Genomic DNA, 26,489 nt, shown 5'->3' on the forward strand with positions numbered 1-26,489 from the left:
TGCTCATTTTCTAATTGGACTGCTTTTTAATGTTGAGTTTTGAGCGCAATACTCCAAATTGATCAGATATTCTATGGTTTGCAAATAATTTCTCTCAATTTGTAGCTTGTATTTTATTCTTAAAAAATTTCTTACAGAATCAAACTTTTTAATTTTGATGAGGCTAAATATAGAAACGTCTTCTATTATGTATTGTGCTTTTGAAGTGAAGTTCTTCCAACTTTTCTCCTGAAGATTGTTCTCCTTTTTTTTTTTTTTACTAATGTTGTAGCTTTACATATTATATTTAAATCCATGATACATTTTGAGGTAACTTTTATAGAAATTTTTAGTGAGGTTTAGGTTGAGGTTCTTTTTTTAGAAAAAAAAATGTGTATTCAATTGCTTCAGCTTGATTTCTTCATTGAATTGTCTTTGTTATGTTTGTCAGATTAGTTTGGCATATTCGAATATTCATATGGGTCTATTTCTAGGTTCTCTTCTGTTCCATTGTTTTATGTGTTTATCCCTCTGGCAACACTTTAACATCTTGATTACTGTAGCTTTCAGTCAGGTAATGTGAGTCCTCCAACTTTTTCTTCATCAAAATTGATTTAGCTTGATTAATTTTATACTGGATATTTTCTTCTGTCCTAAAAGGAAAGAAAAAGAATAGAGAAGAAATGGGCAGTTGAAACTTACATAAGTATGCTAAGAACAGTTAGGCAGTTCATGCAGATTTCTGGGTTCTACACCCTGAGACAGAGTTTGATTTCCAATTGTTTCTGATAGAATTGGTTCTAGATTTTTTTAAAAACAATAATATAAGGAGAAACAAGAAAAGAAAAACCGAAACTCAAAAGCAACCTTTATCACTGTTGTTGGGATTGAGGCTCTCTGTTTTCTTTGTTTTCAACCTCTTCCAATTCCCACTTAAAAAGCACTCTACCACTGACCTACAACCCCAGCCCCCCCTAAACTATTTTCTGAAGATGCATTATCATTTGTGTCTATACATGATACAAATAATACAATCAAACTTTTAAAAGTATGATTCTTATTACATTATAAATCCTAAATGTTTCTGGAAAAACACTTAGCAGAAATTTGTAGATAGGTTCTTCTCAATAGTACTTTGCTTCAGAGTCAAATATGCTAGAACTCATCTATTTAAGAAGGGCAGCTATATAGGTTCAACCTTTGGTAAGTGTATCAGAATATATATTGTAGAGATCAAGAAAGAAGACATGAAGCTGGGTGCAGTGGCACATGCCTGTAATCCCAGTGGCTCAGGAGTATGAGGCATGAGGATTGCAAATTCAAAGCCAGCTTCAGGAACTTAGGCCCTAAGAAACTCAGTGAGACCCTGTGTCTAAATATAAAAAAAGGCTGGTGATGTGGTTCAGTGGTTGAGTGCCCCTGGGTTCAATTCTTGGTACAAAAAAAAAAAAGGGAGGAAGACATGAGACATATGTTTCTTAATAAGGGCAAAGAATAGAGGTAAGATATTGACGAGTTACCTATACTTCCTCCCACCAACAATAGTATACTATTTACTTGTCCAACATAAGCATTATAACTACAAAATAGAAACATAAAATACTCTTATTCCTTTAGCTGATTGGGTTTAGTGTGTAGGTATATGTGAAAAATCAAAACTTTCAAGTTTAAAAAGGAGATAAAATAATCATTTAAAATTCATTCCCCAGATATTTTGCTCCAAGATATCCCTTGCCAATGACCTCCCACAGCCTTTTAAAAAATAACTTTCAGAGGAGGGAATGGGGAAATGCTGGTGAATGAAATCTACTAAATTATACCATGTCCATATACTAATATACTGCAATGAATCCTTATATATAAAATCATATTGCACTAATTAAAATACTAATACTAATACTAAGAATAATGGAAAAGAGATCAGTAATGTAGAGCAAGCAGGTCAGGTTGAGGGAGGAGGGAGAAAAGGGAAGGAACTAGGAATGAAATTGACCAAATTATGTTATGTGCATGTATAAATATGACATAATTAATCCTATTATGTATAATTATAAAGCACCAATTAAAAATATAACCAATTAAATCATCTAGCATAAGCCTTTTTTTTCTTTTTTTGGTACCAAGGATTAAACGCAGGGGCATTGGCCACTGAGCCACATCCCCAGCCCTATTTTATATTTTATTTAGATATAGGGTACAGGGTCTCACTGAGTTGCTTAGCACCACACTAAGATGCTGATGCTGAGGCTGGCTTTGAACTTGTGATTATCTCAAGTCTCCTGAGCTGCTGGGATTACCAGCTTGTGCCACTGCTCCCAGCTTGCATATGCCCTTTTTAGGCTAGTTATAAGTAGGAAGGTTTCCTAAGCTCTAGTGAAATTTTTAGGATGGCATCTTATGTTTACTGCATGAATAAAACTTATCTATTGGGGTATAAAAAATGCTATTTCATTGTCTGCTTACAAGTGAGGTGTGTGCATTTGGGGATGATGTTCAGTACAAAGTTAAAAAGAAAATGCTTTTTACCCCATTTGTCTCCTCCTTTATTCTAGGGAGTAAAGTTCTTGCATAAGTTCTTCTTTTTCTTGTTGTAACTCCTGCAAATGCTGTTGGTTTTGCTCCAATCTATCCTCCAACCACTGTAGGAGAGGCCCGCTGACTGCTGACATCTGACTGCACAGATTCTTGGTGAACACTTTAATAGGAAAAACACAGATTAAGTGGGTAGGGTGTGGCTGGAGGAGGTAGGCACTGGGACTGTGCCTTTGGGGTATATATTTTGTATTTGGCAAGTGGAGTCTCTTTCTCTGTTGCTGATCAGCATGTGAGCTACCTCCCTCCAACACACTCTTCCAACATGATATTCTGCTTCACCTCGAGCCCTGAGGAATGGTGCCAGCTCTCTATGGACTGAGACCTCTGAAACCATGAGCCCTCAAATAAACGTTTCCTCCTCTACAATTGTCTTTGTCAGGTCTTTTGGTCACAGCAATAAAAAAGGCTGACTAAAACATAAATCTTACCTGAACCATTATGGATCTTGGTTACTGAGTCCAGATGTGTAAGGCTAAAGGGATAAAATAGCTACAGTTAGTAGCAAAGAAGCACTAAAGGAAAACAAAATGGTTTTGAACAAAATGAAAAACTGTGGGAGTCCAACCTCCCACGTGACTGAGTTAACTCCCCTGCTGGACGATGTGGCATCAGACACCCAAGCTGCTAGACTGCCCCACTCTTCTAGGGTTCGAGTGACTTGTGTCTTCCTGCCCAGGCCTCTCTTCCTTACAGCCCCATGGGTGAAGCTATGCTCACCTGTTCCTTTGTAATCTAACCCCTTGCCCTGTTTAGGATAGAATCTTCCATGGAAGTGCCTTGTGTGTGTCCCCTCCTCTTACTGTGCCCTTGGGTGTGGCCTACCTAGGTGTCAGTCAACCTGCTGACAGTGGACATCATGAAGATAGACTCAGCCCCTGAAACCTGACCCCTGGCCTCATTTGAATAGCTTCTCCTCAATAAAAGGGGTCAGCACATGCTCTCGCTCTCTCTCTTTCTGCGGACCCGTAAGGTCAGAGGAGCCGTCACAGCAACCCCCCCCCCAAAAAAGGTATTGTGTCTCGTTTTCCTGGAGTGAGCCCTGAGCCTTTTAGTCGCGAACAGAAACCTGGCAATAAACAACACCAGGCCTTTGCATGATATTCAAGTTCCCATTATTATTATTTTTTAAATTTGAGATGGGGCCTTCTGAAGTTGCTGAGGCTGGCCTTGAACTCACAATCCTCCTGCCTGGGATTACAGGTGTGTACCAACATGCCGGGCTCTCATTGTTATTATTATTAATTTTTAAATGATTTGGGGGATGTGATTTTATTTAAGTCACTGCTTCTCACTCACTGAAGCCTTGATATAATACATGTTCATTGCACAAGACCCAGTGCTTGCCAACAGGGATACTAAGATGTTGTAGTTTATCTTGTTTTCATAACCCCCCAAAAAAATATCCTATCCCTTGTATGATCCAAAGAAGATTGTTATCCTACAGTGTAAGAAACATGGTTAGGGACTGTTATAAAGCTTTCTCAGAGAGAGATGAAAGACAAGGGAATCATGTGAGTTGAGATGCTACAGATAAAAAGACTAGGCCTCAAGAAGTAGAAAAGAGGGACAAAGAGAGGCTCTACCTGTGAATCCTCCTATATGCATCCTGTTCCTCCTGACAAAGGATCTTGGGCAGCTCCACTGCTGATTCAAGACATACTTTTCCAATGGTGACATGGGGTACAATATGGATTGGAATTTCAATTCTCTCATACCTGCAAGGCAACCAGTTCAGGTCAGTTTTTAATCCTTAGATATAATCAGAAGTTCTCTATAGTTTTTTAATTGACTCTAGGATATGGCATACTTCAAAGATTGACTCCATCAAATTCATAAACGGTCACTTGTTCTAACTCAGTGTTCACTAGCAGCCCTCATTTCCCACTATCTCCTGGGGAAAAAGGTAAGAAATACACATATACTTGCATTTTCATGCTACAGTGGAAGAACCAGGTATATATGTTACTAAGACCAACCAATTCACCTCTACACACTTCTCATATTAAATACACCTAAACTCTTGGGCTCAGCAGAGAATCCAGGTTGAGGACACTTGTTGTAAAGAGGCCCATTGGTACATGGTGATAAAGCAGAATAAGATCTAATTCCCTGTTCTCTTCCCCACACAGGAACATGTGTCTACGTCCCATAGCACAACCTAAATGGAGCACAAATATTGAGTAATTACAACCTTCCCTCCCCTCCCCATAACCATGTAGTCAGGAAAAAATTCATGAAAGAACATGCCATATCTGCTATATGCTTTTTGTTTTAGCACCAGGGATTGAACATAGGGGTGCTTTACCACTGAGCCACATCCACAGCCCTTTCTATTTTTAATTTAGAGACAGGGTCTTGCTAAGTTGCTTAGGGCCTTGCTAAGTTGCAGAGGCTGGCTTTGAACTTGTGATCCTCCTGCCTCAGCCTCCAGAGATGCTGGAATTATAGGTATGTGCCAGGTGCTTTGAAGAAGGCTCTTTGGAATACTACAGAGTGACTATCATTGCTGATGGTTCCAACAATATTGAAGAAGTCAGTCTACAGGTATTCATTTGAGTTTGTCAAGAGCATGAACAGAAATGATTCCAGTAGTCTACTGGCTTTGGATATACATCTTAATAAATTGCTAGAGGAAGCTTCTGCAGCTTCTGTTAGTTTACTTGATACTATAATATGAGAACCAAGGAAGGTAGAGATCTGCTTCTGTTAATGAACTAGATTTTGGACCAAATAAAAGAGCATTTGTTATAAATCATTGGAAAAACTACTGATTCAATCAGCAATTATAGGGTCAATAAATGGAAAAGCAAGAAAATCCAGAGATATGAACTTCAGAGTTTAAGACAATTTTCCTGAAAAGGTACTTTCTGATTCCAGAGGAGGAAATTTATTTATTTACTTTTTAATATTTTATTTTTTAGTTATAGTTGGGCACAATACCTTCATTTATTTATTTATTTATTTTTATGTGGTACTGAGGATTGAACCCAGGGCCTTGCACATGCTAGGCGAGCACTCTACCACTGAGCCACAACCCCAACTTCCAGAGGACGAAATTTAAAGGATAAAAAGTTCAAGAGAGTTTTTATAACGCAAGAGTGCTGTGGATACAATGGCAATTTTAAATGAATCATGATCAAGAGATGAACCTGAGTAGACACCAGTAGTGATACTTCTCCCTGTCTTGCATCTGTCTTATCTCGGGGCATAGACAGCTTTGCTTGGGTAAGCAGAAACCAGTGTGGATTTTAACAATCATGAGTGTGTATGTGACAGACGGCAATCTGCAGAAGCCCTAAACACAAAATTAACTCTCCTTCCTGTCCATTTTGACCAACAGGACTTGCTAAGAATGTGGAATCCTAGGATGTTGGGATTTGTGTTAAAAAGCAGATAAATCTTCATTATTTCATATTTTTTAGCTCTAAAATTCCTGTTAGGAGGTGGAAAATGGATAATCATAGGGCAGAACTTACTCTGTGCTTGTATCCCAGGAAACCAAAGTAAACCAGAAAATAACTAAAGTAGCAACACAGTTCTGACATAGACAATCTCTGATTGGATTGAAGTGATAAGCTTCCTATCTGAGCTGCATGATATAAGAAAGGGCACACCTCTCCAGGAAATAGTATTTAGTCTAATATCTAGTTTATTTAATAATTAAGGATATATATGTACCAAACATCAGAGCTCCTAAATATAAAGAAGCAAAGTTTGACAGAATTGATGGGAGAATTAGCAATATAATAATAGCAAGAGATTCAATATCTAAATTTCAAAAAAGGATAATACAATAAGACAGAAGGTAAATAAGAAAGTAGAGGACTTTGACAACACTATATATCAACTGAGCCTAATGGACTATACAGAACAAGCCAATGAACAACAAAAGAATACATAGTCTTCTCAAGTGTACATGGAACTCTCTTTGGGATAGACCACATGTGAGACCACAAAGCAAGACTTAATAAATTTTAACACTGAAATTATAGAAATTATCTTTTCTAATCACGGTCTAAGGAAATGAGGAATGAAGAGCTGGAAGAAACTAGAAAATCCACAGAAGTGTAAATTAAACAGAATTAAACACATTGCTTTTAACCAATATGTCAAAAGAAAAATCATATGAAGAAACCATGAGACAAATGAAAACCTAAAAAGGCAACATAGTAAGCCTCATGTGATGAAGAAAAAGCAGTGCTAAGAGCAAATCACAATATTACTTTTATAACTGTGAACATGTACATTAAAAAAGAAATCTCAAATCAATAATCTAACTTTACACCTCAAGCAAGTACACACAGAAGAACAAAATAAACCTAAAGCAAGCAGAAAGAAATAGTAAAGATTAGAGATTAAAGGAATAGAGAATAGAAAATCAATAGAAATATCCCTGATTGAGTTAGATGCAAAAAAATCCTTAATAAAATGTCAGCAAATCATATTTAATAACATTAAGAAATTGTATAAAACATAGAAATCATGTGATGCTAAAAGATTTTGCTTAATGGCCAAATTGGTTTTATTCCAGGGATGCAAGTATCGTTTAACATACTCAAATCAATAAATATAATTAGTCACATAAATAGAATTAAGGACAAAAATCACTTAGGCATCTAAACATATTCAGAGAAAATCTCTGACAAAATTCAGCACTCATTTACAATAAAAACATTAGAGAAACTAGGGATGGAAGGAACTTATTTCAACATTACAAAGGCTATATACAAAAAAACCCCAAAGCTAACCTCATAATAAACTGGAAAAAGTAAAAGCAATTCCTTTAAAATCTAGGACAAAACAGGATGTGCTCTCACCATTCCCATTTAATATAGTGCTAGAAATTATAGTCAGAGGAATTAGGCAAGAAAAGGAAATATAAGGGATAAAAACAGAAAAGGAAGAAGTCAAGTGATCACTGTTTACAGATGATATTATCCTATACCTACAGATTCAACACAAAGCCTATCCAAAGAACAATGACATTCTTCAGATAACTAGCAAAAAGGTCTCCTAAAATTCATTTGGAAGAATAAAAGACCCAGAATAGCCAAAGCAATACTGAGCTAAGACAGCCATGCTGGAGGCATCACAATAACTGACTTTAAGTGATACTACAGAGCTATAGTAAGAACACTGCATGGTACTGCCATAAAAACAGATACATAGACCAGTGGTACAGAACAGAAGACACAGAGACAAACCCACACAGAAACCGTCATCTGATCCTTGACAAAGGTGCCAAAAACATACACTGGAGAAAAGACAGCCTTTTAACAAATGGTGCTGGGAAAACTGGTTAGCCAGATGTTGAAGAATGAGACTAGACACTTACCTCTCACCCTGCATAAAAAAATCAACTCAAAGTGGATCACAGACCTAGGAATTAGACCACAAACTATGCAACTCCTTGAAGAAAATGTAGCGTCCACAGTCCCATATAGGTACAGGCAACAACTTTCACTGAGAAAATAACGTCAAGAGTTAGTAAATGGGATGGCATCAAATTTAAAAACTTCTGCATGACAAAGAAAAAATCTATGGGAGAAAGTCTCTGCTAGTTACTCTTTGGATAGAGGATTAATATTCAGAATACATAAGAAATTAAAAAAACTAAACAAAAACAAATAATCCAATTAACAAATGAGCAAATGAACTAAACAGACACTTAAAAGAAGAAATAAAAGGGCCAACAAATATATGAAAACATGTTTAACATCATTAACAATTGGGGAAATGCAAATCAAAACTATATGGAGATCTCATCTTATTTCAGTTAGAAAGGCAGCCATCAAGAATACAAACAATAATAAATGCCAAAGAGGATGTAGAGAAGAAGGAACACTTTTACAGTGGTGATGAGATTGTACATTAGTATAAGTACTATGGAAATCACTGTGGAGGTTCTTCAAAAGAATAAGAAAAAAACCACCATGGGACCCAGCTACACAACTCCTTGGCATTTATCCTAAAGAATTAAAGTCATCTTACTTTAGTGATACATGCATGCTCATGTTTATAGCAGCACAATTCACAATAGCCAAACTATGGAACCAGCCTAGGTGTCCATCAACAGATGAATGGATAAAGAAAATGTAGTACGTATACACAATGAATTTTATTCAGCCATAATGAAGAATGAAATTATGTCATTTGCAGGAAAATGGATGGAACCTGAGAGCATCATGTTAGGTGAAATAAGCAAAACTCAGATAATCAAGGGTCATACTTTTCTCTCATCTGTAGGAGCCAAAGAGGAAAAAGGAAAAGAATGGAAATTTTTTTCTGGGAATAGAAATAACTAGTAAATGTAAAAGGAATGACAGAATCAGAATACTATCATTTGACAACCACTTTAGTAATGAATAATTTAGGAAAGATCATCACTTAGTGTTAAAATTCCTCCCAAGAATCTTAAAGAAAAAATACTATAAATAGAGATAAAGAAGGTTACTGTATAATAATCAAGGGATCAATTCAATAAGGAGATAAAACAATTGTAAATGTATATGCTCTTAATGCCAGAGCACCCAATTTTATAAAACAAATACTATTGTAACTAAAGGGTGAGATAGGATCCAATACCATAAAACTATACTTTTATCAATGGACAGATAATCCAGATAAAAATCAACAAAAACCACAAAGTTGAACTATACTATATATCAAATGGATTTAACAGACATTAACAGAACATTTCATCTAATAGCTGAAGAATACATATTCCTTTCTTTAGCACGTGAAACATTATCTAGTGTATATGTACATATATTCTCTCTCTCTCCTTCCCTTCTACACACACACACACACACACAGCCACAAAACAAGTCAACAAATTTTAATAATCATATCATGGCCAGGCATAGTGGTGAACCCCTATAATCCCAGCAGTTTGGGAGGCTGAGGCATGAGGATTGTGAGTTCAAAGCCAGCCTCAGCAACTTAGCAAGGTGCTAAGCAACTCAGTGAGACCCTGTCTCTAAATAAAACACAAAAAAGGGCTTGGGATGAGACTCAGTGGTCGAGTGCCCGAGTTCAATCCCAAATAACAAAATAAATAAATAAAGTAAATAAATCATATCATGTATCATCTCTGACTATCATGAAATAAAACTAGAAATCAACAACAAAAGAAAGTTTAAAAGCTATCCAAATTCACAGAGACTTAACAAGTTGCTACTTAATGAACAATGAGTCAACTGAAGCAAAGCAAAATTTAAACATTTCTTAAAAAAAATGAAAATGGAAACAAAAAAATTATTGGTAGAAATATTTCAAGAGCCAGAAATGGTGGCACATGCTTGTAATCCCAGCGGCTCTGGAGGTAGGAGGATGGAGAGTTCAAAGCCAACCTTTGCAAAACAGTGGCACTAAACAACTCAGTGACACCCTGTCTCTAAATAAAATACAAATAGGGGGCTGGGGTTGTGGCTCAGCAATACAGTGCTTGCCTAGCGCATGGAAGGTCCTGGGTTCAGTCCGCAGCACCACATAAAAATAAATAAATAAAACAAAGGTATTTTGTCTAACTATAGCTAAAAGAATATTAAAAAAAAAAAAGAAATATTTCAAACAAATAACCTGACTATGCATCTCAAGGACCTAGGAAAGCAAAATTAGAAGAAGAAAAAAAATAACAAATATCAAAGTAGAAAGAAATGAGACTAAAAAATTAAAGTAAAAAATAAGAAAATCAGTGAAAGAAAGAGGTGTTTTTTAAAGAACATAACCAAAATCAACAAAATTTTAGCTAGACTAACAAACCAAAAAACAGAGAAGACCCAAGTAAATATTTTTTTTTAATATTTAATTTTTAGTTGTAGTTGGACACAATACCTTTATTTTATTTATTTATTTTTATGTGGTGCTGAGGATCTAACCCAGGGCCTTGCACATGCTAGGTGAGTGCTCTACCGCTGAACCACAACCCTAGCCCTACAAGTAAATAAAATTAAAGATGAAAAAGGAGACATTACAAATGATATCACAGAAATGCAAAACAGCATTAGAGACTATTACAAATTCATGCCAACAAATTAGCAAACTTAGAAGAAATAGATAAATTTCTGAATACATAACTTATCAAATTTGAATAATGAAGACACAGAAAACCCCAACAGATAAATAGTGAGTAGTGATGTTTAATCCATAATAAAGTCTCCCAACAAATAAAGGTCCAGGATTGGATGGTTCCACTGCTGAGTTCTACCAAACTTTTTTTTTTAAATATAATTTTTATACCTTTATTTATTTATTTTTATGTGGTGCTGAGGATCAAACCCAGGGCCTTGCATGTGCTAGGGAAGTGCTGTACCACTGAGCCACAACCTCAGCCCTCTATCAAACTTTTAAGAAAGAACTAATACCAATTCTTCTATTCTGTTCCATAAAATTAAATGGAGAGAATTCTTCCAAATTCATTTTATGAGGTGACTATTATCTTAATACTGAAATCACATAAAGACACAGAGAGAGAAAGAGAGAGAAACTATTAGCGTGATGTCTCAAATAAAAGTAGATGTAAAAGTTCTCAATAAAATACCAGCAAACTGAGTTCAACAGCATATCAAAAAGATCATTCATTATGATTAAGCTAGATTTTCCTTAAGCATATAAAGATCATTAAACATATACAATTCAATAAATTAATTCAATACTTTACATCAACAAAATGATGGACAAAAATCATATCTATTTCTGGAGATGGAGAAAAAGCATTTTAAAAGTATTTTTTTAGTTGTCAATGGACCTTTGTTTATTTATATGTGGTGCTGAGAACTGAACCCAGTGCTTCACATGTGTTAGGCAAGTGCTCTACCACTGAGTGATAACCCCAGCCTGAGAAAAAGCATTTTTTATCTACACTGAACAAATTGACTGCAGAAGCAACAACTCAATATAATTAAAGACTATCTATAAGAAACCCACAGAATGGTTGGAGTTGTGGCTCAGTGGTAGCGTGCTCGCCTAGCATGCACAAGTTACCGGGTTCAATCCTCAGCACCACATAAATGTAAAATAAAGATATTGTATCCACCTAAAGCCTTAAGAATAAATATTTAAAAAAGAAACCCACAGAAAACATCATAGTAGCATGATGAATCTGGAATAAGAAGGGTGTGCACTCTCACCACTAATATTCAACGTGGTACTGGAAACAGCTAGAGCAATTGGAAAGACAAAAAAAGAAGAGGCATAACAATAGAAAGGAAGGAAGTCAAATTATCCCTGTTGCAGATGACATGATTCTAATACAAAAAAACCTAAAGACTAAAGGACTATTATAACCAATAAAAAATCCAGTAAACTTGCAGAATACAAAATGAATTTACAAAAATCAGTAGCATTTTTATACATCAATAATAAGACTGCTGAGAAAGAAAGCATGAAAGGAATCCCATTCATGATAATTACCAAAAAATAAATACATAGGAACAAATTTAGTCAAGAAAGTAAAAACATCTACTATGAAAATTATAAAACTCTGATGAAAGAACTTGAAGGATACATACAAATAAAGAATAGGAAGGACTTACCATGTTCATGGTTTAAAGAATATTGTTAAATTGTTCATATATCCCAAAGCAATTTACAGTCAATGCAACACAAAATACTAATGACATTTTTCACAGAACTAGAAGGGACAATCCTAAAATTTATATGGAAGCACAAAAGACCTCTAATAGCCAAAACAATCTCTCTTTTTTTTTTTTTTTTTTNTTTTTTTTTGGTACTAGGGATTGAACTCAGGGGCATTCAACCACTAAGCCACATTCCCACCCTATTTTGTATTTTATTTATTTATGTATTTATTTTAAACATTTACTTTTTAGTTGTAGTTGGACACAATATCTTTATTTTATTTATTTATTTATATGTGGTGCTGAGGATTGAACCCAGGGCCTCGCATGTGCTAGGTGAGCACTCTACCACTGAACCACAATCCCAGCCCCATATTTTGTATTTTATTTAGAGACAGGGTCTCAATGAGTTGCTTAGTACCTTGCTTTTGCTGAGGCTGGCTTTGAACTCATGATTCTCCTGCCTCAGCCTCCTGAGTCACTGGGACTACATGCGTGCACCACCACACCCAGCTGCCAAAGCAATCTTGAGCAAAAAGAAAGTAAAGGCATAACACTTGACTTCAAAATATACTACAAAAGTATAACTAAAATAGCACAATACTGGCATAAAAGTGGACACACATACCAATGAATAAGTGAGTGCCCCTAAACATCCCTATACATCTATAGCCAACTAATTTTAAACAAGGGTGCTAAGAACATACATTGGAAAAAGGAAGGTCTTTTTCATTCCTAGTACTGGGAAAATCAGGTATCCATTTACAGAAGAATGAAACTAGAATCTGTCCTTTTATCACCTACAAAAACAGCTCCAAGATGGATCAAAGACCTAAACTGAAACTTCTAGAAGAAAACATAGGGGAAACATAGCAGTGCATTAGAATAGGTCCAGATTTTTTTTGACAAAATCTCAAATGTATAGGAAACAAAAGCAAAAATAGACAAATAGAATTTCATCAAACTAAAAAGCTTCTGCAGCAAAGGAAAAATTATCAGAGTGAAGACACATTCTAAAGAATGGGAGAAAATGTCTGAAAACTATACATCTTACAAAGGGTTAATACTCAAAATATTAAGGAACTCAAAAGGGAATGACTCAGTTTTTTAAGTGGGCAATAGATCTAAATAAACATTTCCCCAAAGAAGATGACATATGGATGGCCAAGATGTGTATGAAAAAAATAATCAACATCATCAATCATTAGGAAATGCAAATCAAAACCAGTGAATTATCACCTCAGTCCACTAAGAACAGCTATTATCAAAAGATAGCAAGTGCTGGAGAGAATATGGGAAAAAGGGAACTCCTGCAAACTGTTGATTAGTTTGCCACCATGGAAAACAGTATTGAGGTTCCTAAAAGCTTAAAAATAGAATATATGTGTGTGTGTGTGTGTGTGTGTGTGTGTGTGTATACCTCCCATAGATTTCACACCTGGGTGTATATCCAAAGGAAATGAAATCAGTATTTTGAAAAGACATCTGCATTCCTATGTTTACTGCAGCACTATTCATAATAGCCAAGATATGGAATCAACCTAAATGTGCACCAACTGATGAATGTGGTATGTATACTCAATAGGATACTAATTAGCCATAAAAAGAATGAAATCCTATTATTTGTAACAACATGGATGAACTAGAGTATATTACGTTAAGTGAAATAAGACACGCACAAAAAGATTAGTACTGTATGATCTCACTCATACTTGGAAGCTAGAAAAGTTGATTTTGGCCATACATGGGAGAAAGAAAAGCACAAAGAAATAGTCTGTTGGATGCAGCAATGAAGAAATGGTTGGAGAAGTAGAATTGGACAGTCTGCAGTGGGTTTGACTGGGGAAGGTGAAGAAATGATGTTAGACCATTCTTTTAAGACCTCTAAGTATTGCCAGGTGCATGCCTATAATTCCAGTGGGTTGGGAGACTGAGGCAGGAGGATTGCAGGTTCAAAGTCAGCCTCAGCAAATTAGTGAGGCCATAAGCAACTTAGGAAGACCCTGTCTCAAAATAAAATAAAAGGGCTAAGGATGTGGCTCAGTGGAAAAGCAGCTCCACCTGGTACCAAAAAAAAAAATTGATCTCATAAAATTTGAAAGTAAAATGCTGGGAACCAGAGGTTGGGGAAAGTGGGGATTGGGTGAGGTTGATCAATGGGTACTAAGTAACAAGAAGCTCTGGGGTACTATTGCACAGTATCATGACTAGAGATAACAATTATGGACTATAAAAAAAACTAGAAGAATAGAACAATTATGCACTGTCTATTGCAAAAAGAAGAAAGGATACTGAATGGTTTTACCATGAAGAAATTATAGATGTTTGAGGAGACAAATATGTTTAACCTTAAAGATTACATAATGTATACATGTATCAAAACATCACATGGTACTCTCTTAGAATGTAAATTAGTGCAGCCACCATGGAAAACAGTACTGAAAACATATATATATGTAGTTTTTTTTGCAGTGTTCAGAATTGAACCTAGGGCCTTATGCATTCTAGTCAAGCACTGTACCCCTAAATCACACCCCTATCCTTTCTTATTTATTTATTTATTTATTTGAGAAATAGGGTCTCACTAAGTTGCCCACACTAGTCTCAAATTCCAGGCTCAAGCAATCCTCCTGCCTCAGCCTCCCAAGTAGCAGGGACTAAAGGCACATGCTATCAAAGCCAACTAATAAGTATAATTATCATGTGCTTATGTATTGCTTTATTTTTTTGGAAAATATGGCACATTACTAGTAAAACTGGTGACATTTGTATAGCCATTTGAAACTATGGATTAGGTAACAATATTGTATGAAAAAAGGACATTCTGGTTATGTAAAAGAATGTCCTTTTTCTTTAGTGAATACATAAGGAAATATCTACTGAAGGGGCATCATGTATGCAATTTCTCTCAAATTGTTAAAAAAATATTTACACATATAAAAATAAAAATAAAGTATTTTGGTACTATAATTACAACTTTTCTGTAAGTCTGAAATTATTTCAAAACAGAAATGTTAAAGAATAGTAAGAGTAAAAACAAAAAGAATCGGGGCTGGGGATGTGGCTCAAGCGGTAGCGCGCTCGCCTGGCATGCGTGCGGCCCGGGTTCGATCCTCAGCACCACATACAAACAAAGATGTTGTGTCCGCCGAAAACTAAAAAAATAAATAAATAAATAAATAAAAAAAAAAAAACAAAAAAAAACAAAAAGAATCAAAACAGTAAGGACAATTGAAAAATAGGGAAAAAAAAAACAGATAAGAAAAAACCCCAATCAATCTAACACGTGTCAGGAAAGAGGAAAAAGAAAACATGGTAAACACACAGCAAAAAAAGATGATAGCAGAAATATATCACACAATAATAGTAAAATGAATACATTACACTCACCTATTAATAGATGTTCTGATTGTTTAAAACCGAATAACTCAAGATCTTGCTATATTTTATAAGAGACATACCTGAAATAAAATAACTGAGGAAGGTTGAAATTAAGGGAATAGAAAAAGTTATAACAGGCAAACAAATGCTAATCACAAGAACAGGTAGTGGCAGAGTAGTGCCTATCCCAAATGTCCATTCTCACCTTCCTCCTGGTAACAGAATGCCGATTTTTATTCAAGATAGACCTACCTGAAGTAAAAGACCAGATTTTACAGCCTCTCTGGTAGCTTAAGTATGGCCACTTGACTAAATTCTGCCAATGAAATGAAAGTGAAATTGTTTTCTGGGACTTCTGGCAAGGTCACTTATTGGAAATTAGCTGAGCTGGGATGTGTCCCTTTTTGTCTTCCTACCTTTCCTCTTCCTTCTGGCCCTCAATGGAGATGTGCTGGCTGGAGCTCCAGAAGTCTTGTGGACCATGAGGGGACCTTAGGATGGAAACCATATACCAAGATGGTGAAGCAGAAAAGAGGAGCCTGGGTCTCTGATGACATCACAGAGAGATATCTATCTCCAGACTACTTCTACTCAAAAAAAATAAAAGAAAAAAAGAAAAAAGAAAAAAATCATTCTTTTTAAACCTAGTCCTTACAGGGATAATAATAATATTCTATAGAGAGAAAGAATCCAAGGTATAAATAAATATATAGGACAAAGAGGGATTTTCATATTGTAAGAAGAAAAACCAGCAGAAAGATATAATCGTTATGACTTTTATAAGCTCTTTAAAAAAAAGACAGAGAGAGAGAGAGAGACAGGGTCTTGTTAAATTGTGGAAATTGGACTGGAACTTGCCATTGTCCTGCCTCAGGCTCCCAAACAACTGGCCATTATGTACACTTTATGCACTAATAAAATACCTCCAAAATATATTATGATAATCCTGAGTAAAATATGAAAAAAGTGGACAAATCTAGTTGTGATGGGAGGCTTATATATCTATAATCAAAACCAAAACTAATGAAGAGGGCTACAAGGATTGGTGTAACACAATTTAAGCTTATTCTAACATGGATATGAAGAACTTGTTTCCAGCTCAGTGGTGGAGCACTTGCCTCACACGCATGAGAGAGACCCTGGGTTCATTCCCCAACACCACATAAAAATAAACAAATAAAGCCATAAAAATTGTTTTAAGTCAGAGGTAAGCAAAAGTTTAAGGTAAAGACCAGACAGTAATTACTTTAAGCTGTGTGAGCCACCCAATCTCTATCACAACACTCAGCTCTGCAAATGCAGCTGAAAAGTAGGTCCCAGGTTTATCTGCTCAACAGACTATAGTTTGTGAACCTTTGTTCCAGATAACAAGGGGAAAACTACATAAACACAAACACATACTTCATTAAGCTGACATCACACGGGCCACAGTTACCATAATATAGTGTTTAACTCCCAATCTACACACCTAACAATCTAAAAATTGCACTTCTAAACAATTCTTGGGTTGAAGACAAAATAAAAACAAAAGAATTTAGAATAACAATAAAAATACAACAAAAATAAAACACAAAAGATAAAAAAAGGGGAAAAAAGAAATTGATGAAGAGAAAAGCAGAACAAAAAATAAATTAAAAAAAAAGCTAAGAAATAGTTTATCCAGAAAACCTAAAGCTGGTCATTTGAAGATAGTAAAAAAGATAAGTCTGTGGTAATAAAATGAAAAAAAAAAAGAAAACACAAATAAATAGTAGTAGCAATGGAAAAGAGGACATACAAAGAGACCACACAATTATTCATTCATTCAATAAGAATATTTACTGAGTGGCTACTATGTGGCAGGCTCTACACAAGGTACTGTGTGTATAGACAAGTTCCTCACAGTCATGAGACAATAACCTAATGGGGAAAGGAGAGGTAATAAATAGTAGATGAATAAGTAATTTAAATGAATGCTAGGTGCTACAAAGAAAACAAAATAGATTTTTAAAAATGATATAGATTTTCATGTCAAAACAATTAAAAACTTAGATGAAATGGACAATGTCCTAGGAAACTATAAGTTACAATAATTGACTCAAGAAAGAGTAGAAAATATAAAGAAAATCACCGAAAAAAAAAAAAAAGAACCAAAGAAGTAATCAAAATAATAAGGAAAATCAATTCCCCAGAAGGCACTGGACACAGGTGTTCTGGGTTTCATTTGTTTGTTTGTACTATTTTAATAAGCCTTTTATTATTAAATGTATGTGCTTGTATTATTTTGAATAATAGTAAAGATTTATTTAAGTGTAAAATATTTTAGAGAATAGGATTTTTTTCTCCCAAATATTTTGTTGTAATAAAATATACATCAGATACATTTTTAATTATATAATTTACCATTTTTTTTTCTGAGTCAAACTGGACGCTGCCAACATTACATTTTAATAGTAAAATAACAAAACTGTAATTAACATTATTTTTTAATAATCCAACACGACCATGGAGAAGCACTCTACTTTCCCTCTATTACATTAGCAAATACATAGGACAAAATTAAAAAAATAGACTTCACTTCAAAGCACTGGCTTCAAAGCACATGTCAGAATCCCCAGTGCAGGTTTCTAAGATATTTAGGTATAGGCCACCCTTTTGGAGAAGGTTGCAAGGGGGTCAGGACTGAGTTTTTAATTGGTTCTTTGTGGTGCGAGGGAGGGCCCGCAGGGCCGTGGGTGTGCTCCTCTAGTACTCCACCCAGCCCAGGGCCCAAGTATTTCTGAAAACTCTTGGGGTGATCGCCGCTCCGGCTGGGCGAGTCACTGATTTGGGGTTGACTGGGCTACTTTGGCCTTCTTCAGCCACTGTTTGGGGGTTTTGGGAGATTTTCTTGCAGATTTGCTGGGAGTAGTAAAGAGCTTGGCCTCTGGCTTTTTTGGAGTCTGTCTCAGGTCTTTTTTCCCCAGTGCAGGGTTTCTTTCTGTTTTCTTCTGTTCCACTTTTGGCTGCTTTGTTGGGCCTTTTCCTGGGGTCTCGGGCTCTGCAGATTCCGGGGTCTCTGGAGCTGGCGGGGCCTTTCTCTTCTTGGCACGAGGGGTGCTGGGACCAAGACTTTTCTTGGGAGACTTCTTTCCTGTGGTCTGGTTTTGCATCCAAAAAGAAGAGAGTTAAATCGGGAACAAATAAACAAACAACCCTGGCGTCTGTTCCAGGGTCACTGCTTTTGAGTGAANTTCCACCTACAGAGCTGTTGATTTCTTTCGATAAATTCTTTGCCAGAAGGTTCACAGGAACTGGAACTTTCTTCCTGCGGTAGAAATGCTTCCCTATGTGTGAGGGCAAAAGCCGCCGGATTCTGTCATCTGCGAGGAAGAAGTCAAAACTACTCAGAAGGCGGAGCTTGGCTTCATAGGCTTTATACTCTGTTTTTAAGGCTTTGAAAGGGATAATCCGAGAGATGGTTTTAATTCCATGCTTGTTCAAAAGTTTTCTGTAGAAACGTTCTGTCTCTTCAATTGATGGGCGCTCATCCTTAGTGAATAAACAGACTTCTGACAGATCTGATCGAATACCATGAGGCAAGGACAATCTGATCCTCAGTTCTTTTTCTGGAATTTTCCATAATACCACCATTAAAAATAAATTTTCATTCTCATTCAAAAGCAAGCCATTGTCGTTCTTCCTGGACCTGGAATGCGTCAACAGAGCTTCCAATGCCTTTTTAATCTGCTCCTGGTCCAGCTGGTTCCGCGAGGTCGGAGCAGCCGGGGTCGAAGCAGAGGTGGCAGAAGCAGCCGAGGCCTCCGCTGGGGTGGAGGCCGCACCGTCCATCGCGCCCTCACCTCGTGCGGACTCGCTGCAGAAGCTCGGCGCCGCTTCCTCGTGCGCACGCCTAATTTACCATTTTTAAGTGTACAATTAAAATGTTGTGCAACCATCACCATTATCCATTGCCATAATTCTTTTTATCTTATAAAACTGACACTCTAGGGATGGGCTACGGCTCAGCAGTAGAGCACTTGCCTCACAGGTGTGAGAACCTGGGTTTGATCCTCAGCACCACATGAAAATAAAGAAAGAAAGATAGATACATAGATAAATAGATATTGTGTCCCTTTACAAGTAAAAACAAAATTTAAAAACATTGACACTCTAGGGCTGGGGATACAGCTCAGTTGGTAGAGTGCTTGCCTTGCATGCACAACGCCCTGGGTTCAATCCCCAGCACTACCAAAAAACAAACGAAAGTGACATTCTATATCCATTAAACACTAATACCCTATTCCCTCCTCTCCTGAGCCCCTGGCAAGTGTCATTCTATTGTCTGTCTCTTGGAACTGGACCTCATAATAAGTACCTCATATAAAGAAATCATACAGCATTTGTCTTTCTGTGGCTACCTTATTTCACTTATCATAATGTCCTTAAAGTTCATTTATGTTGTAGCACATGGCAGAATTTTCTTACTTTTTAAGGTTGGATAATATTCCATTGTATGTATATATCATATTTTACTTATTCATTCACCTGTGTATGGGACTCTTGGGTTGTTTCCATGTTTTAGCTGTGAATAATGATGCTATGAACTTGGGTGTACAGATATCTTTTAGACATCTTACTTTCAGTTCTTTTGTGTACATAGCCAGAAGTAGAATGGCTGCTCCATATTATAATTTCATTCTTAATTTTCTGATGAACCACCATTCCCACCAACAGTGCACAAGGGTTCAAATGTCTCCATATTCTTCCCAACACTTATTATTTTCCATTTTTTATAGTATAGTAATCATCCTTATGGTTTTAGAGTGGTATATCATTGTGTTTTGCTTTGTATTTTCCTAATGATTAGTGATGTTTACATCTTTTCATGGGCATACTGGTCATTGCCTATTTTCAATGGAGAACTGGGTTTCCGCTACCCCAGGATTTTTAGGGTATGATTATCTATTGGTTAATCCTGTTCACAATTATGTGAATTAGGATCAGATCCATGCATTGCTCAAGTTTGAGCCCAGATATTCATAAACAAGTTTATGGAGTTGCTTTATCAACATCATCATCATTAGCAACAACAGTACAGAATCAAGAGTTCTTTTAAGTAATAATTACAATAAAAGTAATGAACTGTGAGGAAATATGACAGCAGTTATTAATAGTTGTGTCTTAAAATAAGATATCTAAGTCTACCATTTAGTGATACCTGAATAAAACATCTTGCTCCCAACCCTTTCCCCCTAAAGTGAAGCTTCCTGAGCTTTTTGTTGCCTTGTTCTTAAATATGGATGGATAAGCTACTTGGGAGACCTAGGCAGGAGGACAGCAATTTTGAAGGCAGCCTGGGCAACTTAGATCAAAATAAAAACAGCTGGGAACAGAGCTCACTGGTAGAGTGTCTTCAGTACTGGGGGAAAAAGACAAGAAAGTTGTTTAAATGCCCAAATTCTGGGAAATTAAGAACATAAAATTTACAAAAAAAAATAATGAAGGCTATAGGTGCAGTGGCATACACCTATAGTCCTAGCACCGGGAAGGCTGAGGCAGGAGGATTCCTTGTATAGAGTTTGAGACTAGCCAGGGTAATACAGTGAGACCCAGTCTCAAAAAACAAAACAAAACAATCAATGAAGGAATTAGAAAATAAGAGTCAAGAAAATACCCAAGAAACTGGAAGAAAAGAGATAGAAAATAAGTGAAAAGTGTTACTAAGGTCAATCTAGGACCTTTAATATTTGAACGATCAGAGTAGTAGAAAGAGAAAGGGAAAATGGGGAGGAATTTAAAAAAAAAAAGGATGTGATAGACCTGTTGTATAGCTTATAAGGAAGAGGGACAGAGCTGAAAGAGAGGAGTTGGAGATGTATCTCTTACTAAGACTGCAAGTCCACAAAAGAAAAGTATATTGAACAAGTTAAGCAGAATACTAACCTTAACTTCTACCCTGATTCTCACAACCAGCACAAGACCAGGAAGCTTCCTTTCCCTACAGCATAGATCACTTAAATCAACGCCCCAATGCTTCAGATGTCATCTAAGAGTCAAATGCAGAAGTAAGGGAAGTAACTGAAGCAATGAGAAATTCCTCTCCTCAAAGACTGATTTAAACTTGAAGAAACTGTTTAAATTATGGAACTAAACTGAGTTATAACTAAGAATTTTTCCTATGAACTGGGTAGATTGTAGATTATTTTATCTGGGAATATAAAAGAAAATGTCACAATATCAAGAATCTGGAATTCAGGAAGGTGATAAAAGCAGAAAAATAAGGGGAAAAAGCCATTTGAAATAAAAACAAAAGGCTGTAAAAGAAAGGAAGTGGAATCATAGTACACTACTTTACACTGCTTAATTGTACAGAGAATAATATTCACACCATCATAATATAAACACTTGACTTCCCACCCTTACAATTAATCAATAGACAAAACAATTATGGTTATAATGCAGTACACAGGTATTTGCAACTGGAAATATGAAGACTTATAGTTCAAAGCCAGCCTCAGCAAAAGTTAGGCACTAAGCCATTCAGTGAGACTCTGTCTCTAAATAAAATACAAAATAGGGCTGGGGATGTGGCTCAGTGGTGCAGTGCCCCTGAGTTCAATCCCCAATACCAAAAAAAAAAAAGAAAAAAAAAGGCAAACTTAAGATTAGAAAACTAACCAACGGAATTGAGATGGGGTAGTGCAAGTGGGGTAAATCTTCATTTGTGAGATCAAGTTAAAAAGATGATGATGATGATGATGATGATAAATATTATCTTAATAATAATAAATACTATCCAAATTTTGTAAATCAAAAAAGAGTTTAAGGGCTGGGGTTGTAGCTTGGTGGTAGAATGCTCAGCACAACATAAAAAGAAATACATAAAAATAAAGATATTGTGTCCATCTACAGCTAAGAAAAAAGTTTTTAAAAAAGAGTTTAAGTATACTGTTTAGAGATAACAAAGATAATATCAGAAGACCCGAAAACAAAATTAGAGACAGTGATCCTTTTGAGGAGTGAGGCTATTTATTATAAGCCATTCTATACCACCAAATTTTTTATGCATGTTATCTATTCATTTGCTGACATTTTAAAAAATTAATGTTTCTTGATTAGATAACTATTATGGTTTAGATATGAATTATCCCCTCTAAGCTCATGTGTGAAATAATGCAAGAATTATTAGAGGTGAAATGATTAAGTGAGGTACAAGCTAATCAGTGGATTAATCCACAGATATTGATTAGCTGGGCAGTAACTATAGGTAGGTAGGGTGTGGCTGGAGGTGGTAGGTCAATGAGGGTGTACATTTGAGGTTTACAGTATGTCCCTGGAGAGTGAAGCTTTCTCAGCTTTCTGTTTGCCATGTCCCGAGCTGCTTTCCTCCTCTATGCTCTTTCACCATGATGTTCTGACTCACCTGGGGCCCAGAGGTATGGAATTGACCAACCATGGATGGATCTCTGAAACCACAAGCCCCAAATGAACCTTTTCTCCTTTATATTGTTTTTGTCAGGTCTTTTGGTCACAGTGGAGAACAAGCTAAGATAACACTTATGTATGGTTCCATATTCCAAACCTATGAAAAGTATATAATGAATTCTCCACTCTCTCTACTCCCTCATACCCACTTCCCCTCTACTGAAGTGACTGATGTATTTATAAGCAAATATACAGGTATGTTCGTGCATCTATTTCTCTTCTACCTTTTTGCAAATAGTAGCCTACTATACACACTTTTCTTATACCATGCCTTTTTCATTTCACATTATTTCTTAGAGATTTCTGTATTCCAAGTAAGATTTATCATAGTTGTTTTATATGGATAAATCATAATTCATTTAATTAGTTCTCTACTGATAAACATCTAAGCTTTTCCCCAACTCTTTGTTACTTCAAACAATGCTATAATCAATTGATATGTACTACAAGAAAAAAAATTTAAGATAATCTGCTTACATCTCCCAAATAGACAATACACTTGTTTTTTGCCTCTGTATCTTTGGTGTCTGTCATAGTGCTTGGCATATATCAAGTATTCAATTAAGATTTGCTAATTTAAATTGAGTTAAATTATAATGAAGAAATTAAGTTATGTAAACATTTAAGTGAGATAACTGTAAATCTGAAATCAAGTTAATGGCATAGCAAAGTCAAGAATCTATAAAAATCAGTATCACTCTGCATACTCAGTCTTCCTCTTATTAGCTTCCTATATACTCAATATCCAAGCTGCTAAGAGCTTCTAATTCCTCATAAAACCATTAGCAAATATAACTAGAAACAGAGTTGTTAATGATTACCACTGAAAGAAATAAAATGAAATGAAACAATCAATTCCCTGAATGAGAAATTAACCCGTCATTATATACACATGTCTCTGTCATACTTACTCTGAGCTCTTTTGGGCCTGTATGGATTGGAAGCAAGTGTAGAGTACCCGACCAGTCTGTTTATTAAAAAAAAAAAAAAGTCACAGAAAGAAGGACTGATCATTTTTATGTACTGAGAATTTCATAGCAATTTAGTTACTCTAACCTAAAACCCAAAGGTCCTTCTGGAAGTAGAAGACTAACACAGATTCTGAAGATGGAATATGCCATAAATGAATTCCTTTAAGAGGGAACATATACTCTGTCAACATAAAATGGTCACAACCAAACATCTGCTCATGTGATACAACTGCTAATAAATATGAAATCCGAAAAAAGTAAGAATCAGAACAAATTATGTTGGAAGCTGCTGAGAGCCATTGCCAAGTAGGTATGACACATGGCATGACCCAGGTCATTTGCAGTGACATTGCATGTAAGGTGACCTTGCTCAAGGACCAGGGCGGATCCAGGTTTAGGGTGTATCCTGCTGGGATTAGGGAGTATCCCGCTCCTTGGGTTTAGGGCGGTTCCAGGTTTAAGGTGTACCCTGCTGGGAATAGGGCGTATCCTGCTGCCTCAGGCGCCCCGCTCCTTGAGTTCCCATTGAGTTCTCGCGGGATTCAGAGAGTATTTGGTATTCAGAGCCCGGTGGAGTGTGTGGATTTTGCCCAGAACGTGGATTTGGCACAGAACGTGTTTGTAGAGTGCCGGTGTGAGTTCGGGAATAAAGAATTGCTGTTTGAATCTACAAGGCTGTGAGTGGCTCGTGATTTTGTGCCCAGCCAGACTGCGGCAGGAAGCTGACAAACTCATTCAATAAATACTTATGATAACAATGTAGAAAGCATTTCAAATGAAGTAAAAAGTTCTAGATATTGAACTTTAATGTTCTGGAAAAGAGTGATTTCATGGAAAATATTCATTATTAACACTGATTCTGAGAATGTAACTAATCTCACCACTTTTCATTATCTCCACTTCTACCAACATGATCAAAGCCCTATCATCTCTTGACTATCTGGTTTCACTGATGCCATGGATTTCATACCCTCCATTCCCATTTAGTCAGTTATCAATACAGTAGCCAGAGATCCTATTAAAACATAAAGTCGCCCTCTAGTGGTTTCCCAAATGAGAGTCAAATAGAAGGTCTTACAAGATCTGGCCCAATTGTCTTTCAGACCTTATAATAACCAACTGGGTTATCATATAAACCCAGATACTCCCAAGATGAAAAGAGGCTAAGAAAATAGGAGACTGGGGTAATAGTGTAAAACTAAGACTCTCTGACGTACACTTGGATGTACATTTGTGATTTTCTTCACTTTGCTCCAGCCATTTCAACTTCCTCAATGTTCCCTGAACATGCCAAACTCACCTTAGGGTCTTTGCACTGGCTATTTCCTCTGCCTGGAATGCTCTTCCCCCAAGAAATCCACAAGACTTGCTCCCTCACCTTCTTTGGGTCCTGACTCAATAACCTTTTTCATTGAAAATTTCCCTGGCCATCCTATTAAAATTACAAAGAGATTTTTCTCTACTCTATGTAGAAACACACATACACACACACACACACACACACACACACCTTTGTGTTTTTATCCTCTATGAAACAGGAAAAAATAAGTCCTACAAAACCTTGATCCATCATCTGGTACATGGCTTGAGTGCGAACATCTGAAAAAAAAAATTCTGTCAATAAATTGTATTTCATAGACTCCATTTAAAGATAATAGTGGTATGAAATTCTCCCAGGATTCAGATTCTATAGTGAGTACAGGGATATATACTAAGAATACTATGATTGTCCAAGTATAAATGTTTTTGCTGGGTTAAGGAAATACCATGAAAAGTATGCTATTAAGTAATAAAACATTAATAACTCTAGGTTGCCTATCCTAAGAATAGTCCTGCTTTTAAATGTATCATAAAAATATTAAAACTTTCAGTTAAACCCTTGCCAAACTTGATAACTTCCTCCACAGGGATTCAAACAGAAAGGCTTTAGAAGGAGACAAAAATATTTCTTAGGGAAAAAAAGGTCTTTTGATGGATAGCTTCTATGTCAGTGAATATATTAGAATTGCTACTAAATACAGGAAATGTGGAACTACTATAGAACTACTTCTTTGAAGAAATTATCATAGAAGTGATTGCAGGGTGTGGAGTTGTAGCTCAGTGGTAAAGTGCTAGCATATGTGGGACACTGGGTTCGATCTTCAGCACCACATAAAAATAAATAAGTAAAATAAAGGTATTGTGTCCATGTACAATTAAAAAAAAAAAAAGTTATTGTAGTATAATTGAATCAAACATTCCAGAAAGTAGAAACAATACCCCACTATTTAAAATTTACACAATTTTTGAAAAGAAGATAAGGACTAGTTAAAAGATTAAATATCCAAAACTAAAGAGAAGCTAACTTGAAAAGCTGAAATCTTGAGGCCATTGTGCAAAAAGGATACAAAAAAGATCAGGTATAATGACAAAATACTGCAGAGCAAAACTGGGTCTTGTAACTTATGCTGTCTTACTTTGGCAATCTATTTGGCCAACAGTTTTAGTATTTTCGCCATTTTGATCTGTCTTAGGACTTTTCAATGTATTCCCAAGT

At 36.1% G+C, this 26,489-nt stretch overlaps 1 protein-coding gene across 9 annotated transcripts in view; it reads right to left on the reverse strand.

The window, feature by feature from the left end:
- Positions 1-361: 361 nt before the first annotated feature.
- Positions 362-26,489, reverse strand: part of Brcc3 (BRCA1/BRCA2-containing complex subunit 3) — a 38,865-nt gene continuing 12,737 nt past the window's right edge. For 5 of the 9 annotated variants that reach the window (XM_048796802.1, XM_048796800.1, XM_048796801.1 and 2 more), the window contains 3 exons: positions 25,464-25,552; positions 23,894-23,949; positions 17,941-19,407 (listed from right to left, as the gene is read on the reverse strand). In XM_048796802.1, the coding sequence (XP_048652759.1) occupies positions 18,261-19,407; positions 23,894-23,949; positions 25,464-25,552 (1,292 nt within the window). In that variant the 3' untranslated portion in view covers positions 17,941-18,260. Of the gene's footprint in view, positions 633-2,505; positions 2,675-3,002; positions 3,047-4,157; positions 4,290-15,952; positions 16,028-17,940; positions 19,408-23,893; positions 23,950-25,463; positions 25,553-26,489 lie in introns of those variants that run through there. The other 4 variants (XM_015507525.2, XM_015507524.2, XM_015507528.2 and 1 more) reach the window with 2 other exon arrangements.

Source organism: Marmota marmota, unplaced genomic scaffold (assembly GCF_001458135.2).
Source record: "Marmota marmota marmota unplaced genomic scaffold, marMar, whole genome shotgun sequence".
Lineage (NCBI taxonomy): Eukaryota > Metazoa > Chordata > Mammalia > Rodentia > Sciuridae > Marmota > Marmota marmota.